The following is a 16,921-nucleotide window of genomic DNA, read 5'->3' as shown; positions in this document are numbered from 1 at the left end:
TTAGTTCATATATATATATAGTATTCCAAAACAAACCAAATTTTTGATAGTATTTTTATTTTTTCATTTTAAGACTGATTTTATTTAATTATTCTTTGCATTGATGTGTTGTATTCGTGAGTCACAAAATATGTATTATCTGAAATGATCGGTTGGCAAAACTAAGAAAATGATCAAATAAGACATACTTTTAGATGAATGGTGACATAATAGAGGTAAGATCACAGCAAGTGTTATGATTTGAAGTCATCATCCATATCTTTGCACGTGACTCGCGAAGTCATTCTTTACTACAATCTCAATCTATCTCAGAAGATAGACATCTTGATTATATATAGAAGTATATATCAATTCTCTTTGTAAAACTAAAGAAAATTCTCGCAGACTACAATGAAATTAGATATTATCTTCAAGATGAAATTTATCAGACAAAACAAGAGAGAAGAGTGACAAGATCACATTAGGCCATTAAAAAAGGGTGGTAGCCAAAGTGCTAAAACACAAAGAAATAAAAAAGAAATAAGGGTTGTAGGCAAAGGCCTTGTTTCTTCAAAGGCAAATTTTCAAAGCTCAGATCGAGTAGTACAAGTTTAAGAACAATATGACTAACAATAAAAAGAAAAAAAGAGTTTTGGAAGAGTTATGGCAAATACACAAGAGTTCTCTTCCCTCTACTGTAATGACATTAAAAGAGATATTTGTGAAGAAGACAAAACAAAAGAGGAGTCATGGTGAGGTTGGGTTGGTAGTAGTAGTGTCTGTGTTGTGCAACTGCAACTACACAGTGTAGTGATGTCCTGCGGTATCAATGTCCAATCCCTTTAGCTTTGCCACTGATTCCACATGTCCCTTTAGTGTGTGAAGCTCCCTAAGCCTGTCGCAACATTACATCAAGCATTCACCAATCAGAATCATATCAATAGCATTTTCTGTGGAGCTTTATTTAATCACTACTTACCTAGCTATCTCGGCCCTTCTCTTGGCTTGCTCTGCGATCTCAGACAACTCTCTGTAGCTTCCTTTCTCTGGGAAGATGTTAACGTCTTCTTTTGGCTGCAGACCATGCAATGTCCTTTGAGCAAGTGCCCACTGAGCTTCTCTTTCTCCAATACCGTAATCTTTCTTGGTCGTGAAAGCGGTCTGTTAACGTAGCAGAAGAGGTGATTAGTATGTTACCATCAGGTTGTAAAAAGAGGTCTCTATAGTGGGGTATAGATATAGAGAGAGTTAGTTATATGTACCCTGTTGTCAAACAAGCTGGTCCAAGCCTTTCCACTCAAGATGTATCGAATGGCAAACTTCAAAAGGTCCTGTGGGAAGTATGTTACGATACTGTAAATCCATATCACACCAGCCCATCCCCAGCCGATACCCTTCACCTTTGCAAATGTCCAGTCGGCATAAACAGCAATCAATGTCGCAACCTGCATTTGGATGGAAGAGTGAATGAATTCAATGGGTTTCTTTTACCTAATAGTATTCCAGAAAATATGTGTACTTGATGTTCTTACCAGTTGTGCAATGACGAATGCAATCATCAGAAGCGCCCCAGGACGTTCCACAAATGACCAACTCCTAGACCTGGTGACAAAGATTAGAGCTTGACTGATGATACTAACTTGTAGATACACAGCACCCATTAGTTCATCGTTATTGTCCCTGATTGACCTCACTCCAAACTTGTCCTGCAAATTAAAGGTGATATAATTTTAAGATTCGGAGCAAAAGGCCTGGCCATATATCTATATAATCCCTGAAGCACTTGTACCCAAAGAGCAATAGAAATAAGATAAAGCGATGATGATTACCGAGAAAAAGTCGGTCTTGTGAGCAGCCCAGAAGAAAATAACACTCATTATGGCTTGGTAACCTCCCAGCACAATTCCGGTGGCGAAAATTTCTTTCAGCTTCCAGCTATCAGGTGTTGGAGATGGCTTGACTCTGTCCTTTGATATTGTCATAATAGTACCTACGAGATAGTGATCACATAATACCATAAGATATAGTTGATAAAGTATCAAGACGTGGTATAGAAAAGGGATAATGACATTTGCTCACCGTCATTAAGGATGGCAATGATCAGAACCATGAACGCTGAGAAGTCAAATTCCCATATCAAAGCAATAAGCATGAAACCAAACTGTAAAAGTCGCAACGTAATATGATCAGTACATACAAAAAAAAAAAAGGCTAAACAAGTGATAGATTTCGAAACGGGGTGTCTACTTACCACTATACGGATTGTGATTGAGACTGCATAGATCTGTGACAAGCAGGAAAAAGGAGTTAATTAATCTCCGACGCAAACGAAAACAAGTGGTGGGCATGATAAAAAAAAAACAAAATTAAGAGAATGCGCACTGTGTAATTCTTCATTCGTTGGAAGATGGCTCTGCTAGTGAGCACTGCACTAATGATGACACTCAGTCCAGGTTCCGTGAGAACAATATCTGAAGCACCACGAGCAGCATCTGTAGCATCAGCCACAGCAATACCAATATCCGCTTTCTTCAATGCGGGAGCATCGTTGACACCATCACCCGTCATGCCAACAATGTGCTTCCTCTCCTGCAGCTTTTTCACAATTTCATATTTGTGCTCTGCAATCAGAAAACATAAGAAGCTTGGATCAATATAACAAACTTTTACAATGAACATATGATTAAGGTTTAAAACTGAAAGCAAGTTATAACCTGGAAAGACGCCGGCAAACCCATCAGCCTTCTCAATCAACTCCTCAACAGGAATGGATGCAATGTTCGAGTCCTTGTCAGTACCGAGAAGAGCAGCAGATGGGTACATATTGGTTCCCATTCCAAGCCTACGACCAGTTTCCTTACCAATAGCAAGTTGATCACCTGGCAACGTAGTTAGAGCACATGTTAGAGGAAAACATCAAAATAACCTGCGAATGGACCAAAAAATAGTTATATGAATAAATATAGTTACCAGTGATCATCTTAACATTGACACCAAGATTCAACGCCCTGCGAATGGTTTCGGCACTGTCGTGTCTTGGAGGGTCAAAAAGAGGCAACAAGCCAACAAATTCCCATGGTCCACCTGGGCTTTCTTTTGTTTTCTCGGGGACCACCTAAAAAGGAATAAGAACAGGCAATTGAGCAATTGGTTCCAGGCAAAAAAATAAAAAATGCAAAAGACTGAAAACGTAAGAATCAATGATATATAAGTAGTACCTGACGAGCAACTGCCAGTGACCTAAGACCGCGCTCGGCATACTTGTCAATACAAGAGAGTACCTTCTTCCTAAGGTCAGGCCTGGCATTGGCAAGGTCAAGGATCTGTGTAGGAGAATCGAATTAGTAGACCGTATAAAGAAAAAAAAACATATGTGGGTGAAAGTTGACGATTCATCACCTGCTCGGGAGCACCTTTGCTGACTCTGTGCCAGTTACCATCAGAGTCGATGTAAGTCAAAGCAGTTCTCTTGTCCACAGGGTTGAATGGAAGGAAGTGAACCTCCCTGATTCCAGCTCGGGCCTACGAAACACCAAGTGAAAATAAGAACTAGTTTTCTCGCATTCACTAAACTTCAGAAGTAATTTAAACCTGTAAGGGTTATACCTCCTTAGGATCAGCAAGCATTCCAACCATGGCTGCATCAATAGCATCCTGGTTCTCCACCCTAGAAGCCATAGCTGCAAATAGTAGAACCTGATCTTTCTCCACACCCTTGCAGAAAACCTCAACCAAGTTTTTATCCACACTCAATTTATTGAGGGTTAGTGTCCCGGTTTTGTCACTGCACAGGACATCCATACCAGCCATTTCTTCAATGGCTGTCATACGTTTGGTGATGGCACCCTGCTGAGACAACCTGTGAGACCCGATAGCCATAGTCACAGACAAGACCGTGGGCATAGCAATGGGGATACCACCGATCAAGAGGACTAAGAGATTGTCAATTCCATCTCTGTACTTTCGGCGTTGGATAGGGTACATGACAATTATTTCAATCACGATACCGATAGCAATAGAACAGATACAGAAGTTTCCAATGGATGTAAGAACTTTCTGGAAGTGCCCAACTTGGTTAGTGCTGTCCACAAGGTGAGCAGCTTTACCAAAGAAGGTGTGAACTCCTGTGGCTATGACAACCGCTTCGATTTCTCCTTGTTTACAAGTTGAACCAGAGAAAACTTCTTGACCAGGGTGCTTGGTCACAGGAAGGGACTCTCCAGTTAGAGCAGACTGATCAACCTTTAAAGGGTCTCCTTCAAGAAGACGGGCATCAGCTGGGATAATGTCTCCAAGTTTAATGCTAACAATATCACCAGGGACAAGAATAGCAGCTTCTTGTTCACTCCATTTTCCATCCCTAAGAACCTGAAAGCAGAGAAACAGGTTAAGCTCACGAAAAGTCTCAGAGATGTTTTGTACAATAACGTCACAACAATCACAAACATATTACCTTGGTTTTAGGAGCAAGACCAGCCATGAGAGCAGCTGCGGCATTTCCGGCATTGTTTTCTTCAATGAAACTGATTGTGGAGTTGATGACAAGCAGACAGATGATACCCACAAAATCTTGCCAATCCGGAGGTCTACCATCACCATTGGCCAAAGCAATGGCCATGATAGCAGCAGCTTCCATGACCCATGAAAGCGGATTCCACATGAACCCCAGAAACTTCAGAATTTTGCTTTCCTGTTATTTTTAATGAAACAACAACCTCGTGAGTTCCAGTGAGATTCACAACAGTATATACAAAACCAAAGCATTCTGATATCAGGAAACAACAATGCTTAGTCAAACTCGAACCTTCTTCTCTTCGAGCTTGTTGGGGCCAAAAATCTGAATCCTGTCTTCCCCTTCCTGCGTCGTCAACCCTTCCCTCGTACATTTTAGCTGCTGGAAAACTTCCTCAATCGGAATTTTTTCCTGAGAGAATCCACAAAAATTTTGATCAGAAACCGAACCAATAGTAGTAACTCATACATCTTCAAACAACAACAAAAGGGTAAAAAAGATAAAAACTTTTTTAGTTCTGAAATCTTGTTACAAATGTCAGAAACGATCCAACTCGGCGACTCGGAAGATGTAGAGTGGCGTTGACTCAAGTTGTGACAAAGAAAGGTAAAAAGAATCTGGCAGTGGAGGAGACAGGGACCACCACCACTACTACTACTGCTACTACTATTACAACAATGCACGTGTCAGGGAACGTCCAACACACGCGCCTGCGGGATTCCCTCCATGAAAGGTGGCTACTTTCCGGCGTGAAAGCCAAGGTCCGGTTAAGGGTATTTCGGTCAAAAACAATTTCACAAAAAAAACTGGATTTTTACAATCAACGAGGAATCCACAAGTTGCGTCTATTGATAGATGTTTTACTAAAAGCCAAACAAATGCATTAAAAAAAAAACGTACTACGGAAAGGTACATCAATATTCTAACCTCAACAACAATTAAAAAAAAAATGTTAAACTTTTTAATTTATTATGGGTGGAAGATAGAATATTAAGCAAAAACGTTATCTTGGGAGAGAAAAAAAAGGATGACTTTTATTTTCCTTTATATCACAAGCAAAATCTTTATGTGTATATTTTGTCCTTTCTCCTATAAATTAAAATTATGTGAAAACGACTTTTAATTGAGACGTAGCTTCTTAAGCTTAGCTCCACCACTAAAAAAGACGATCTGTTTTCTTATCTCTCTTTCTTTTTTTTTTTCAGCGTTTCACATGTGTGTAGTAGTTTAGTAGTTGTTGTTTTAGCGTAGATCTACTTTTTTTCTGATGAACAGTGAAAAAAATCTCTACTTTTTTTTTTGGTCTAATAACACCTAAAAGCTGAACAAGACTTCTGTTATTTTACCCTAAATCTTAATAAAGTTTTAATCTTTTTTTTTTTTCTATGATCCATTATTATGGGTAAACAAAACAAAGTCCTGATTTGGGTTTTTGTATCGGATCCATGATAGAATCATCGGGAATTGAGGAAGCTAGAAGAAGGAAACAAAAAAAACCCAAATTATTTTAACAGGGAAAAATCTGAGATTTTTTTTTGTTTAGGGGATTTAAAGATTCAGTATCCGATCCCAAGAAAAAAGGAGAAAGAATCATGAGATAATGATTCGAACAAAAGAATCAATCAAAACGCGAAACCCATGCAAAGAAACAGATCTATTTTTTCTCATTCAAGCATATCATCGAACACTTTGTGGGCATGATTATAATAAAAACGCACTGATGATTAAAAAAAAAAAAATAAAAAAAAAAAAATAACGATCGATTAATCTAAAAGCGAGAAATATTACCAGATCAACGGTCTCGTTCTTGATATCTTCGAGACCTGACATCTCTCCTTCAATGAAACGACGTCTCTCTCTCTCTCGTTTTCACCACTCGATCACACACACACACACCAGAGAGAGAGAGGAGAAAGAAGAAGAAGAAGAAGAAGAAGAGGAGAGAGAAAGTGGGTGAAGCGAGCTTCTGTTGCAAAGGAGATACGCCTTCTCTTTTTATACCACTCAAAACGACGAACCTATCCACCGTTTTAGTCTTTTCAATATTTGTTATTTGTTTTTTTTTCCTTTTTCAGTTCCACCGTTGATTATGATTTGGTGTTCATCAATGGTTGTTATTTTTTTTAAATAGGTCCTTTCTCGCTTGGGAAAACGTATATTTGACTTTGGAATTTTCTGGTTTTATTTATTTACAATTTTAGATAATATACTCTGTTTTTTTTGTAATGATTTATTCTGATCTGGAGTTTAAGGTATATATATCTACCTACAGTCTCTATATCCTTAAAAAATATGTTTAATTAAGGGTATAAATTTTAATTAAAATAGTAACATTAGGATGGTATTCTAAATTTAAGATGAGAATTTATATTTTTCGGATTTCTTGTATTTTTTAGGTGGGATTATTAGTTTTACGATTTTAATGGATTTGAAAATCCAAACAAAAATTATGTGTTATTTAATTATTGATTTTAAAATACTTATCAAAATTATGTGTTATTGGTTATATGATTTACAAATACTTGTTAAATACTTACAAATACTTATCAAAAAAAAAAGGAGAGGATCCGAGGTTGGGCGCCTGAAGCCACGCGCGGCGATTTCTCTCTAACCTAAAGCCTAAAGGTTTTTCTTGCCGTCATCTTGCTCGCCTCTCCGGTGTCCGGTTTTGACCAGCGCTGTGAGAGAGCCACCACGTTTTTCTTTTCAGCTCAGGTTCTGGCACTTGTGTGAATCGACAAGCCTCTGAAGTGCCCTGAAGCTCGCGGTGAAGTTGAGTAGTTCCGCTGCGTGTGACGGCCACCTCGTGGTGTTGACGACGCTCCTCCGTTCGACTCTCTTTGCTAGTCGACGGCTTGAGTTTCGACGGAGATCCAGCGCTTTCATTTGCATCCCACGACTTCGACCAGCGAGGATCTGTTTTCAGATCTACTCCTCCTCCTTCGCAAATCCTACAACGGATTCAAGCTCTGCTCCGCGTTGCTGCGGCGTGGCTTCTTCGTCTCTTTGGGTTTCTCAATTTTCAAGTCTCTTCTTGGAAATCGGCCGTGTCGACTTGCAATTTCCGGTGGTTGGGCTTATCTCCGATGGGATTTCTTGCTGATTGATGGCATTGTTCCTGACGTTTGTTGCCCATGTCCCCTCCGTGTGGGTCGTCTCGTCTGTCGGAGCTGATGGCATCAAATGGTCTACATTGATTGCTCTTGCTTCCCTCCTTCAGATAGGTTCAGGGCACCTTTTTTCTTGAGCATGTCGCTGGTATGATTGGTCACCCAATTTTCTGCCATCCCGCTACGCTTAATCTCACAGATTTGGAAGTTGCTAAGGTCTTCACGATAGTTGACATAACAAAACCTCTCCCAGAAGCAGTCTACGCCCAGTTTGAGTCAGGTGAAACATGTAGGATTGAGGTGTCAAGCCCATGGCTCCCCCCTACCTGTGAGTTCTGCCAAGGTGTGGGTCACTCCATCAAAAGATGCCCAACAGCTCCTATTCTGTGTTCTAGATGTAACTCAACTACTCACTCAACTGATGACTGCTCCCGGAGGAAGAAGGACCCTAAGCCGTCTAATGAAGATGCAACTCGTCCAAAGCGGAAGAACCCTGCTAGAAGACGTAAAGAACAAGCCAATAAAGAAGTGGTAGGACTGTCGAGTCCTAATGAGGGAACTAGTTCTCGCAAACCCGGCGCCCTGGTACTTGATATTGGTCTTGATAGCTCAAGGAAGAATCCAGCAAGCAAGAAAGTTTCTCCCAAAAGTGTAACCACATCTTCTGCTCCTTCCTCTTCGGACTCTGAACCGCTAGAGGAATCCTCTTCTTCTGAGGACCTATCGGAAGAAGATGATAATCCTGCATATAATGCCCGTTTCATCAAGGTTCTGTCTAAGAAATAAAAACGTCTCAAGAAAGCCTCTGGAGGGAAGGGGCGACCATTTAAATCATATCGGTAATGGTAAAAGTGGATATTTTTTGTTGGAACGTTAGAGGTTTTAATCGGAGTATAAAGCGGCAAAGTTTTAAGAAATGGCTACGGCAGTATAAGCCGATTTTTGGTAGCTTATTAGAGACGCGGGTAAGACAGCACAAGTCTCTGAAATATATTCAGTCTACTTTTGCGGGTTGGCATTTTGAGACTAATTATGAGTTTGCTGAGCTTGGCAGAATTTGGGTTGTTTGGCACCAATCGGTGAGAGTCACTATACATTCTAAATCTAGTCAGATGGTGACTTGTATTGTGTCTCTTCCCCCACGAGGATCAAGAAATAGTGGTATCTTTTGTCTATGCGGTAAACTGTAGATATGGGAGACAACAGCTTTGGGAGGAGTTGTGTACGTTATCTAGGGATAATATAGTAAGCACTAGACCATGGGCAGTTATGGGTGATTTCAATCAGACGCTGAGTCCATCAGAGCATTCTTCTGGAGGAACGAGAATTAGAAAAGGGATGGAGGAGATTCAAGACTGCCTTCATTATGCAAACCTCCAGGATCTGACTATCAAAGGGAACAAGTTTACTTGGTGGAACAATCAAGATCAGAATCCAATTGCTAAAAAAACTAGACAGAGTGTTTATCAATGACGAATGGATGAATGCCTTTTCCCTCTCCTATGCACACTTTGCAGAACCGGATTTCTCAGACCACATTCCAGCAATCATTGAACTTGGTCACCGACAGAGGGGTCGCAGACACTTCATGATTAATCACTATCTTCTGCATCACGTAGAGTTCATCCCAAGACTGCTTTCTTTTTGGCATAACCTTCAGATTCATGGATCTGCTCAATACTCGCTAGCTAAGAAACTGAAGGCTCTAAAAAGAGAATTAAGGGATCTAAATCGTGAACAATTCTCTGACCTGGAAAAAAGTACGAGTGAAGCACAAGAGGCACTAATTCTTTGCCAGTCTCTTCTCTTGAGTAATCTTTCGTTGCATACAACTGCTCAGGAGAAACAAGCGTATACGAAGTGGTTGACTCTCGCCACTGCGGAGGAGAAATACATTTTCCAAAGGGCAAGAATCAAATGGTTTGCGTGTGGTGACCTTAACACAGCTTATTTCCACAGAATGGTTGCCACTAGAAGAGCCTCCAACCATATTCATTACTTAGTCAATGAGCAGGGGCAGAGACTTCACAAACCTGAAGATATCAAACTCCATTGTGTGTCCTACTTTGAGGACCTTTTAGGAGGTCAACCTCAGGCTCTCTCCAATAGCGACTTGGACCAGGTTCGGGAGTTTACTACATACAGACTGGATTCTCAACTCTCTGCAGGCTTAGTTGCAGTTGTATCAGCAGAGGAGATCAAGAGGGTGGCATTCTCTATGCCCGCAAACAAAACTCCAGGCCCTGATGGGTACACTGGAGAGTTTTATAGGGCAGCTTGGGATATTTTAGGCAACGATATCACTGAAGCTGTTCAGGAATTCTTCCGCACTGGAAATCTCCTTAAACAGCTGAATGCCACGCATTGAGTCTGATCCCTAAGGTAACTGGAGCAGATACAATCACAAACTTCCGGCCAATCTCCTGTTGTAATGTAGTTTACAAAGTCATCTCCAAGATCATCGCTGGGAGATTAGCGACTGTCCTCCCTTCAATGATATCGAATACCCAATCGGCTTTTGTCAAAGGCAGATTAATTGTGGAAAATATCCTCTTGGCTTCTGAAATGGTACAGGGATTTGGTAGGAAAAATGTCACTCCTAGAGCGCTTTTGAAAGTGGATCTGAGAAAAGCATTTGATTGTGTGAAGTGGGATTATGTTCTGAAAATTCTGGAAGTTGATAATTTCCCAACTGTATTCATCAAATGGGTGGAACAATGCATCACCACAACCTCTTTCTCTATCAACATCAATGGAGAGTTATGTGGTTACTTCAGGGGAGGACAAGGATTAAGGCAAGGTGACCCTCTCTCCCCCTCTCTGTTTGTGATTGCTATGGAGATCCTCTCAAACATGCTCTCAGCCAAATTTGCTTCAGGCTAAATCGGATATCACCCTCTTGGAATCAACCCGATTGTCTCTCATCTGGCTTTTGCAGATGATCTAATGATTTTCTTTGATGGAAGCATTGAGTCCCTCCAGGAAATCACCTTATTGCTAGAGGAGTTCAAGCTTCTATCAGGACTGAGTATGAATCGAGACAAGTCAACACTGTTTGTTGCTGGTATTCCGGAAGGGCAAAGAACGCAAATGCAACAACAAGAATTCTCATTAGGCAGCTTTCCAGTGAGATGCTTAGGGATACCTCTTCTCCACCGCAAGCTCAGGAAAAATGATTACAGTCCACTACTTGACAATATCAGAGTTCGTTTCAACTCTTGGGCCTCCAAAGCACTTTCCTTTGCTGGTCGACTTCAACTGATAACTGCGGTAATCTACAGTTCAGTAAATTTCTGGTCATCTGCATTTACTCTTCCTAAAGGATGTCTTAAAACTATTGAATCGATATGTAATGCCTTTCTTTGGTCGGGGGACATCCAGAAGCGGTCCTCTGTCAAAGTTGCCTGAAAACAGTATGTTTGCCTAAGAGAGAAGGAGGTCTGGGTCTTCGAAACTTCAGAATTTGGAATGACACACTAAATCTCAAGCTGGTCTGGTTACTGTTCACAAATAATGGATCACTGTGGGTAGCTTGGATGAAGGCCCATATGCTAAAGTGTAACAATTACTGGCTCACGGAAAATCGACAGGGTGCTTCTTGGATTTGGAAATCTCTAATCTCCTTGAAGCCTCTAGTTAAAGCTCTTCTAGGCTGCACACTGGGAGATGGAACAACCGCAAGCTACTGGTTTGATAACTGGAGCCAGCTAGGTCCGCTGATTGACTTAGTTGGAGAAGAAGGTCCGAGACTAATGGGCATCCCAAGAGATGCAACAGTTGCTCAAGGTACTGGTTTGTCTGGTTGGAGACTACCTTCTCTCAGGACCAGACACCCGATACTTCAAACGATCAGTACAGCTCTCTCTGCGATGAACCCTCCTTCTGCTGCATCAGGTCCGGACTTATACTCTTGGGGACTAGAGGAAAACATAAAGGATTTCTTCAATATGAGGATCACTTGGGAAATTTTACGCCCAACAGCTATTAACAAAGACTGGTATAAAGCAGTCTGGTTCAAACGTGGACTGCCTAAACACTCCTTTACCTTCTGGGTCGCAAACCTTAACAAGCTTCCAGTCAAATCGAGACTCTCCAATTGGGGAATTAACCTGGATCCAATATGTGTTCTTTGCACTAATGGGGAAGAGACTAGAGATCACCTGTTTCTCCACTGCAACTTCTCTCTCCAAATTTGGCACAAGGTTCTCCACAGATTGGGACTTCCGCAACTCATGTTCGTGGACTGGCAAACAATGATACACTGGCTAATGGGACACTCCAACGCTCTTCCTTCCACTCTAAAGAAGTCAGTCACCCAAGCAATTGTTTACTTAATTTGGCAAGAAAGAAACTCTCGCAGCCACAGAGGATCTACCACACCTGTTGATACTCTGTTTCGGATTCTCGACAGAACAATCCGGGACATTCTGCTCGCTCACCAGTACTCAAAACAATGCAAAGGATTGCTATCTAAATGGCTCTCCTATGCTGTCTCATAAAGAACATTGGACTAATAGTCTAGTTTAACTATATAACTTGTAACCTATAGCTTTTTATTTTTTTTGGGCTATAGTTTTTAATTAAGCTTTTGTAAACCTCAAGTTCCTTTTGGTAATATAATTAACAGTTATCAAAAAAAAAAATACTTGTTAAAATTTCATGTTATTCATTTAATGATTTATTTTTGGATTTCAAAATTCATCTTATGTTTTAAATGGATTTGAAAGTGTAAAATAGAAGGATTCAAATCCAAGGATAAAACATGTTATTTCAAAATCCATATCTTTTTTATTTCCAATATTTACAATTCTATATGTATTTAGAAATCACATCTCCATTAACATCCCCTTAAATATTTGTATATGTATGTTAGAAGGTAATGAAAAAGATAAGATTGTAATGTAAAATAGATTTTACAAATTCATATTGAGTTATCAAAAGAAAATGATCTAAAGCTACAGTAAAACCTCTATAAATTAATAAAGTTGAGACCATTAAAATTTATTCATTTAAAGAGGTTTTAATTTATTGAGAGATTTTCCTAATTTGGTAACTTTTTCAAAAAAAGTTTTAAAAATCAGATTTAATTAATATAACTAATCTTTTTATAGAATGAAAATAATAATTATCATATGTTGAAGAGAATACTCAAAGTTTTTTATATAGTAAAAATATTAGATATGAACTCTAACAAAAATTAGTTTGTATATTTACACATATATTTTGATAATTTATATAGTTATTAATTTATATTATTGATGGGACCATATCTTTATAAAGATTTTCAAAAAAATATTATCTTATTATTTTATCGAATTATGTCTAAAATTACACTGGCCCAACTTGAGACCGAAAAAATATATTAATTTACGAGTATTAATTTATAGAGATTCTACTGTATATTGAAGTGTTTCTGATTGATATTGTGGTTATGCATGGAATCAAATACATAACCACGGTATTAAGTTCTTAACTGATATATTTGTATGTATCAATTAAGAAGGAAAAATCAAATAAAATAATTATATAGTTATGTTGATGTTGGATATGGGCTTTATAAATTAGTACTCAATAACACTCCCTTAGTAAATATATAAAAAATGAGGTATAAAATACAGATTAAATCTCATAAAATTTGGACACTATGATTATTAGTTTTATTTTTGAGAATTTGTTAGAAATGCCCCTTTTGATTACCATTTTTTGAATATTTTTATTCTTTTACACAATTACAATTTGTTAAATTAATTTTTAGAATTTTTTATTAAGTTTGGATTCTCAATTTTATATTTAGGATATAGTTTTAAGGGGGTAGATTTTAGTATTTGGAGTTTAGGGTTTAGAATTTAGTCATTTTGTATATTAAAAATATGTATTTTAAAAAATAGACAACATGAAAAAATAGTTTTGAAAAATGACATAGGAAAAAATATATTTTTAAAAATACCCTTTTATTTTCTGTGCAAGGGACACTACGAGTTACGAGGGAAAAAAAATACTTAGATGACCTTTAGTAGAAAACTATATTAAAACATATAAAAACTATTAATATGTGAATGAAGTATGGTAATCCTAAATCCTAATCAAATACTACTAGTCAATACAATAAAAGAAAAATGTGTTAGCTTTCCTTTTGTGACACATCAACCTCAACACTGAAGCTGGTGTTGACACCTCATTTAAAATCAATAGTCAATGAAAACATTTCAATTAATACAATTAAGATTTCTAAACCAATAAAAAAATGTGTGTTACTAGGCATGTCAATTAGGCCCAAAGCCCGCAGGCTGGCCTGGCTTGGTCCGGTCTTGAAAAACACCAGCCTCAGACTAAAATATATGTCTAGAAAAATCGTGCCTTTTGGACTTATCCCGTAAGGGCTTTAGAGTTTTTAGAGCTTAGTCTGATCGGGCTCGGACGGGTCCGAAAACCCTTATACAAATATAATTATATTTTTTTGTTAACATTTTTGTTTGATTGCAAATTTTTTTAATGATTTATTGTAAATAAAGTTTAAAACTCTAATTTTAGTTTTCATATTTACTTAATAACCTTACTTAATATTTATAAAATTTTATCTGTGATATTTTATATAAATTATATATTTCTTATTTGGTTAAAGTATACAAATTTATTTGGTTTTAATTTTTCTATTTTAGATTAAGTTGGGTTTAGTGAATATAGATGAGTTATTTAATTTTTGATTAATTTGTTTTATATTGCACCTTTAAACATTGCTTTTTAAGACATATTATAAACTAACTTATAAGTTTGAATTTTTGATCTGTAAGATAAGCCCAGAAAAGTCCGAAAAGTCTTGTAGCCCTGTTAGAGGCAGGTCGAGCTTTGAAATATAGGCTTGAAAATATTTTGGCGCGGGCCGAGAAGGGTTCAAATATATGCGGGTTTTGCGGATTTCGGGCTGGACCGGGCCGAGCCAGCCCGATTGACACCTCTATGTGCCACATCACGTTCTCTTTCACTTCATATACCTTTGCCAACATAATAAAAAAAAAAACACGACGACTCTAATTGTTTGTTCTTCTCCTTCACACTATAAGACTGCTCTTGGATTCAGTTAGAGAGAAGAAACAAAAGAATTTGTCACAAAGTTTTGCCTTCAATGAAACAAACATAAAGAGAAGAAAAGCACGAGACATGGAAGAAGCATAGGTCATTGTTAAAGAGGCAAAGCAATCTTACCAAATTCACCTTTGATTAATTCGAACAAGAATTTCATCAAAATCTATAGATTCTGAAATCAAATTTTCCGGTTATCGAGAACTCTTTGGAAGAAGAGGCGAGATTAAAAATTAGGATAGGGAAGAAATTTGAAAAGATAGAATAGAGAGAGAAGGAGAAAGCAGAGAGAGAGAAACGCATAGTGAATGAAGAAGAAGAAGGAAGAAGAGAAGAGAGACTTAGAGATATCAATTCCTCATGTAAGCCCCTCCCTAACCACACAATTGACGTGTGATATACAAAAGATTTAAAAAAATCACAAAAAGAGCAACTTCGGCATGACAAAGTTCATTAATTTCTTTTAGAATCGCAGGTCCAATCGAGGTAAAGATGTCGTTTTATTCAAGCTTTTAGGGTTGATTCAAGAAGAAATATTAGTGTTTGTGTAAATTGACTCACCTCTTCTTTGTTGACTTAGGTCTTAAATGAAAATGATATTGAGCAGATTGCTGCTTTGGATCAGAACATTTTCTTTTTTCAAGGTTTAGTACAATACATATTACTTACTACTATTTCTAGAACTCTTTATATGAAAATTATCATTTTTTATTTTCCTTTCGATCTTAGTAAATTTCAAAAGCTTCATCCTTGGTTTATGTAAGATTTATGAGACAAAAGATTGAAGTGGCCAAACCTAAAGTACTCTAAGAGATCCATCAAGAACATTTAAAATGTAGACATCAAAGAGTAATATGTTTTACTGTTCTAGAGAGTTTGTGAGTGAGAAGCAAATCAAGAACTAATGGTTTGTAATCACTAAACTTATTTGGTAATAAAATTTAAAATCTATTCAAAAACTAAGTTTATGAAATAAAAAACTCAAGTATCATATGATAATGTAAATAATAATAATAATAAAATACTATTGAAATTATCAAAAACTTATGAATTGCTTCCAAATAACATATATTAAATTATGAATCGAGAAAAACAAAACAGAAAAATATGACAAAAAATATTATAAAAAAAATAAATCCACGGCGTAATGCGGTACAAACATAGTATGTATTAATGGCTTTAAAGGATGGTAATGGAACAATGGCTCTTCCAAGGTGTGTGTGCCTCATGGCAAGGTCAGCAATTGCTGGAACAATTCACATGTTGTGGATATCATTAATATTTAGAGAAATTTAACGAAAAATTGTTTTCAAGTTTTATTTATTTATTTTTATTTTATTTCAACAAGATGGCTGAGGAGGTATTTGACTTTTTAATCGTGCTGGGTCCCCCCAATAATACAACCCTCCCCTACGTAATTTTTTTGGTTCATAAACTCGATTTTTCATAAATTGGATAATGAAAGAAAAAAATAACACGAATATCGGTTTACTAAGAGAATTTTAGAAACAGACAAACAAGAAGATGATGTTTTTATATTCTTATTTCAGAAAACTCAATCTGAAATCATATATTCTAAGCATGTAATAGTTAAGAAAAGAAAAAAAAAATGTAATATATTTTGAGAGGAAATAACACCAAATTTCATCATTTCCATGTTCTTTTCAGAAAATATTCTTTTTATTTTCGTACTTAAATTACATTAGCCTCTTAATTAGTAGCAAAAGATTAGCCATGTTAAACTAATCTTTTTAACTCCGTTTAATGTATCAATATATATATATATATATATATATAAACACATGAAAGCATATTTGACATTCGAAAGGTCGCGAATTAAACTTTTACAGAGAGGCTGTTATGAAAACAGTTATAGAAAATTTTCTGGAACTATCCACGTAGGCAAAGTAGAGTGAACATAACATTTTATAAAGAAATATGAACTTTTCTATATAACCATGTTTTATATTAAAAAAGGTTATGCTCGCGTAAACTGCGGAGTAGTCTTCATTTTAACGCTACATATAGAGTTATCATCTTTCAAATATTTTTAAGCTTTTATTGTTACTTTCACCATGACACATCCAGAAAACAAAACAAAAATGTTTAATAATATGCCTACAGTTAGCAGAACGAATCCGAATAAACATCAATATAACCATAAAAGTTTACTTTCACCCTCATGCGTACATGCTAGAATCCAAGCTTTTTCTTCTAATAAGCCATCTAATCACAACTA

General features: G+C 37.2%; 3 protein-coding genes across 5 annotated transcripts; 2 read left to right on the top strand and 1 right to left on the bottom strand.

Moving 5' to 3' along the window:
* Positions 1 to 526: 526 nt before the first annotated feature.
* LOC104700987 (ATPase 1, plasma membrane-type) lies at positions 527 to 6,362 on the bottom strand. Of its 3 annotated transcripts, XM_010416616.2 has the most exons (16): positions 6,281 to 6,362; positions 4,784 to 4,903; positions 4,433 to 4,669; positions 3,586 to 4,347; positions 3,379 to 3,501; positions 3,198 to 3,302; positions 2,950 to 3,094; positions 2,694 to 2,858; positions 2,362 to 2,600; positions 2,231 to 2,263; positions 2,059 to 2,140; positions 1,809 to 1,969; positions 1,512 to 1,685; positions 1,242 to 1,424; positions 959 to 1,140; positions 527 to 874 (listed from the first exon to the last, which is right to left on the bottom strand). In XM_010416616.2, exons 1-16 carry the CDS (start codon positions 6,320 to 6,322, stop codon positions 778 to 780), a joined length of 2,850 nt encoding a protein of 949 aa, XP_010414918.1. In that variant the 5' UTR covers positions 6,323 to 6,362; the 3' UTR covers positions 527 to 777. The 3 variants fall into 3 exon arrangements, with proteins under 3 accessions (XP_010414918.1, XP_010414912.1, XP_087317756.1); XM_010416610.2 differs by having other exon boundaries at positions 2,362 to 2,858; XM_087461630.1 differs by having other exon boundaries at positions 2,059 to 2,263.
* Positions 6,363 to 8,444: 2,082 nt separating this feature from the next.
* Positions 8,445 to 9,970, top strand: LOC147950302 (uncharacterized). Its single transcript, XM_087512816.1, has 2 exons — positions 8,445 to 8,763; positions 9,120 to 9,970. The coding sequence occupies exons 1-2, from the start codon at positions 8,445 to 8,447 to the stop codon at positions 9,968 to 9,970; spliced, it is 1,170 nt and encodes a 389-aa protein (XP_087368942.1).
* Positions 9,971 to 10,167: 197 nt separating this feature from the next.
* LOC147950301 (uncharacterized) lies at positions 10,168 to 12,101 on the top strand. The gene is made up of 3 exons (XM_087512813.1): positions 10,168 to 10,402; positions 10,541 to 10,872; positions 11,193 to 12,101. The coding sequence occupies exons 1-3, from the start codon at positions 10,168 to 10,170 to the stop codon at positions 12,099 to 12,101; spliced, it is 1,476 nt and encodes a 491-aa protein (XP_087368939.1).
* Positions 12,102 to 16,921: the final 4,820 nt, after the last annotated feature.

This window comes from Camelina sativa, chromosome 1, assembly GCF_030686135.1.
Source record: "Camelina sativa cultivar CO46 ecotype springtype chromosome 1, ASM3068613v1".
Taxonomy (NCBI): Eukaryota; Viridiplantae; Streptophyta; class Magnoliopsida; order Brassicales; family Brassicaceae; genus Camelina; species Camelina sativa.
Note: the sequence above shows the minus strand (reverse complement) of the source record. Positions and strands in the feature narration are given on the sequence as shown.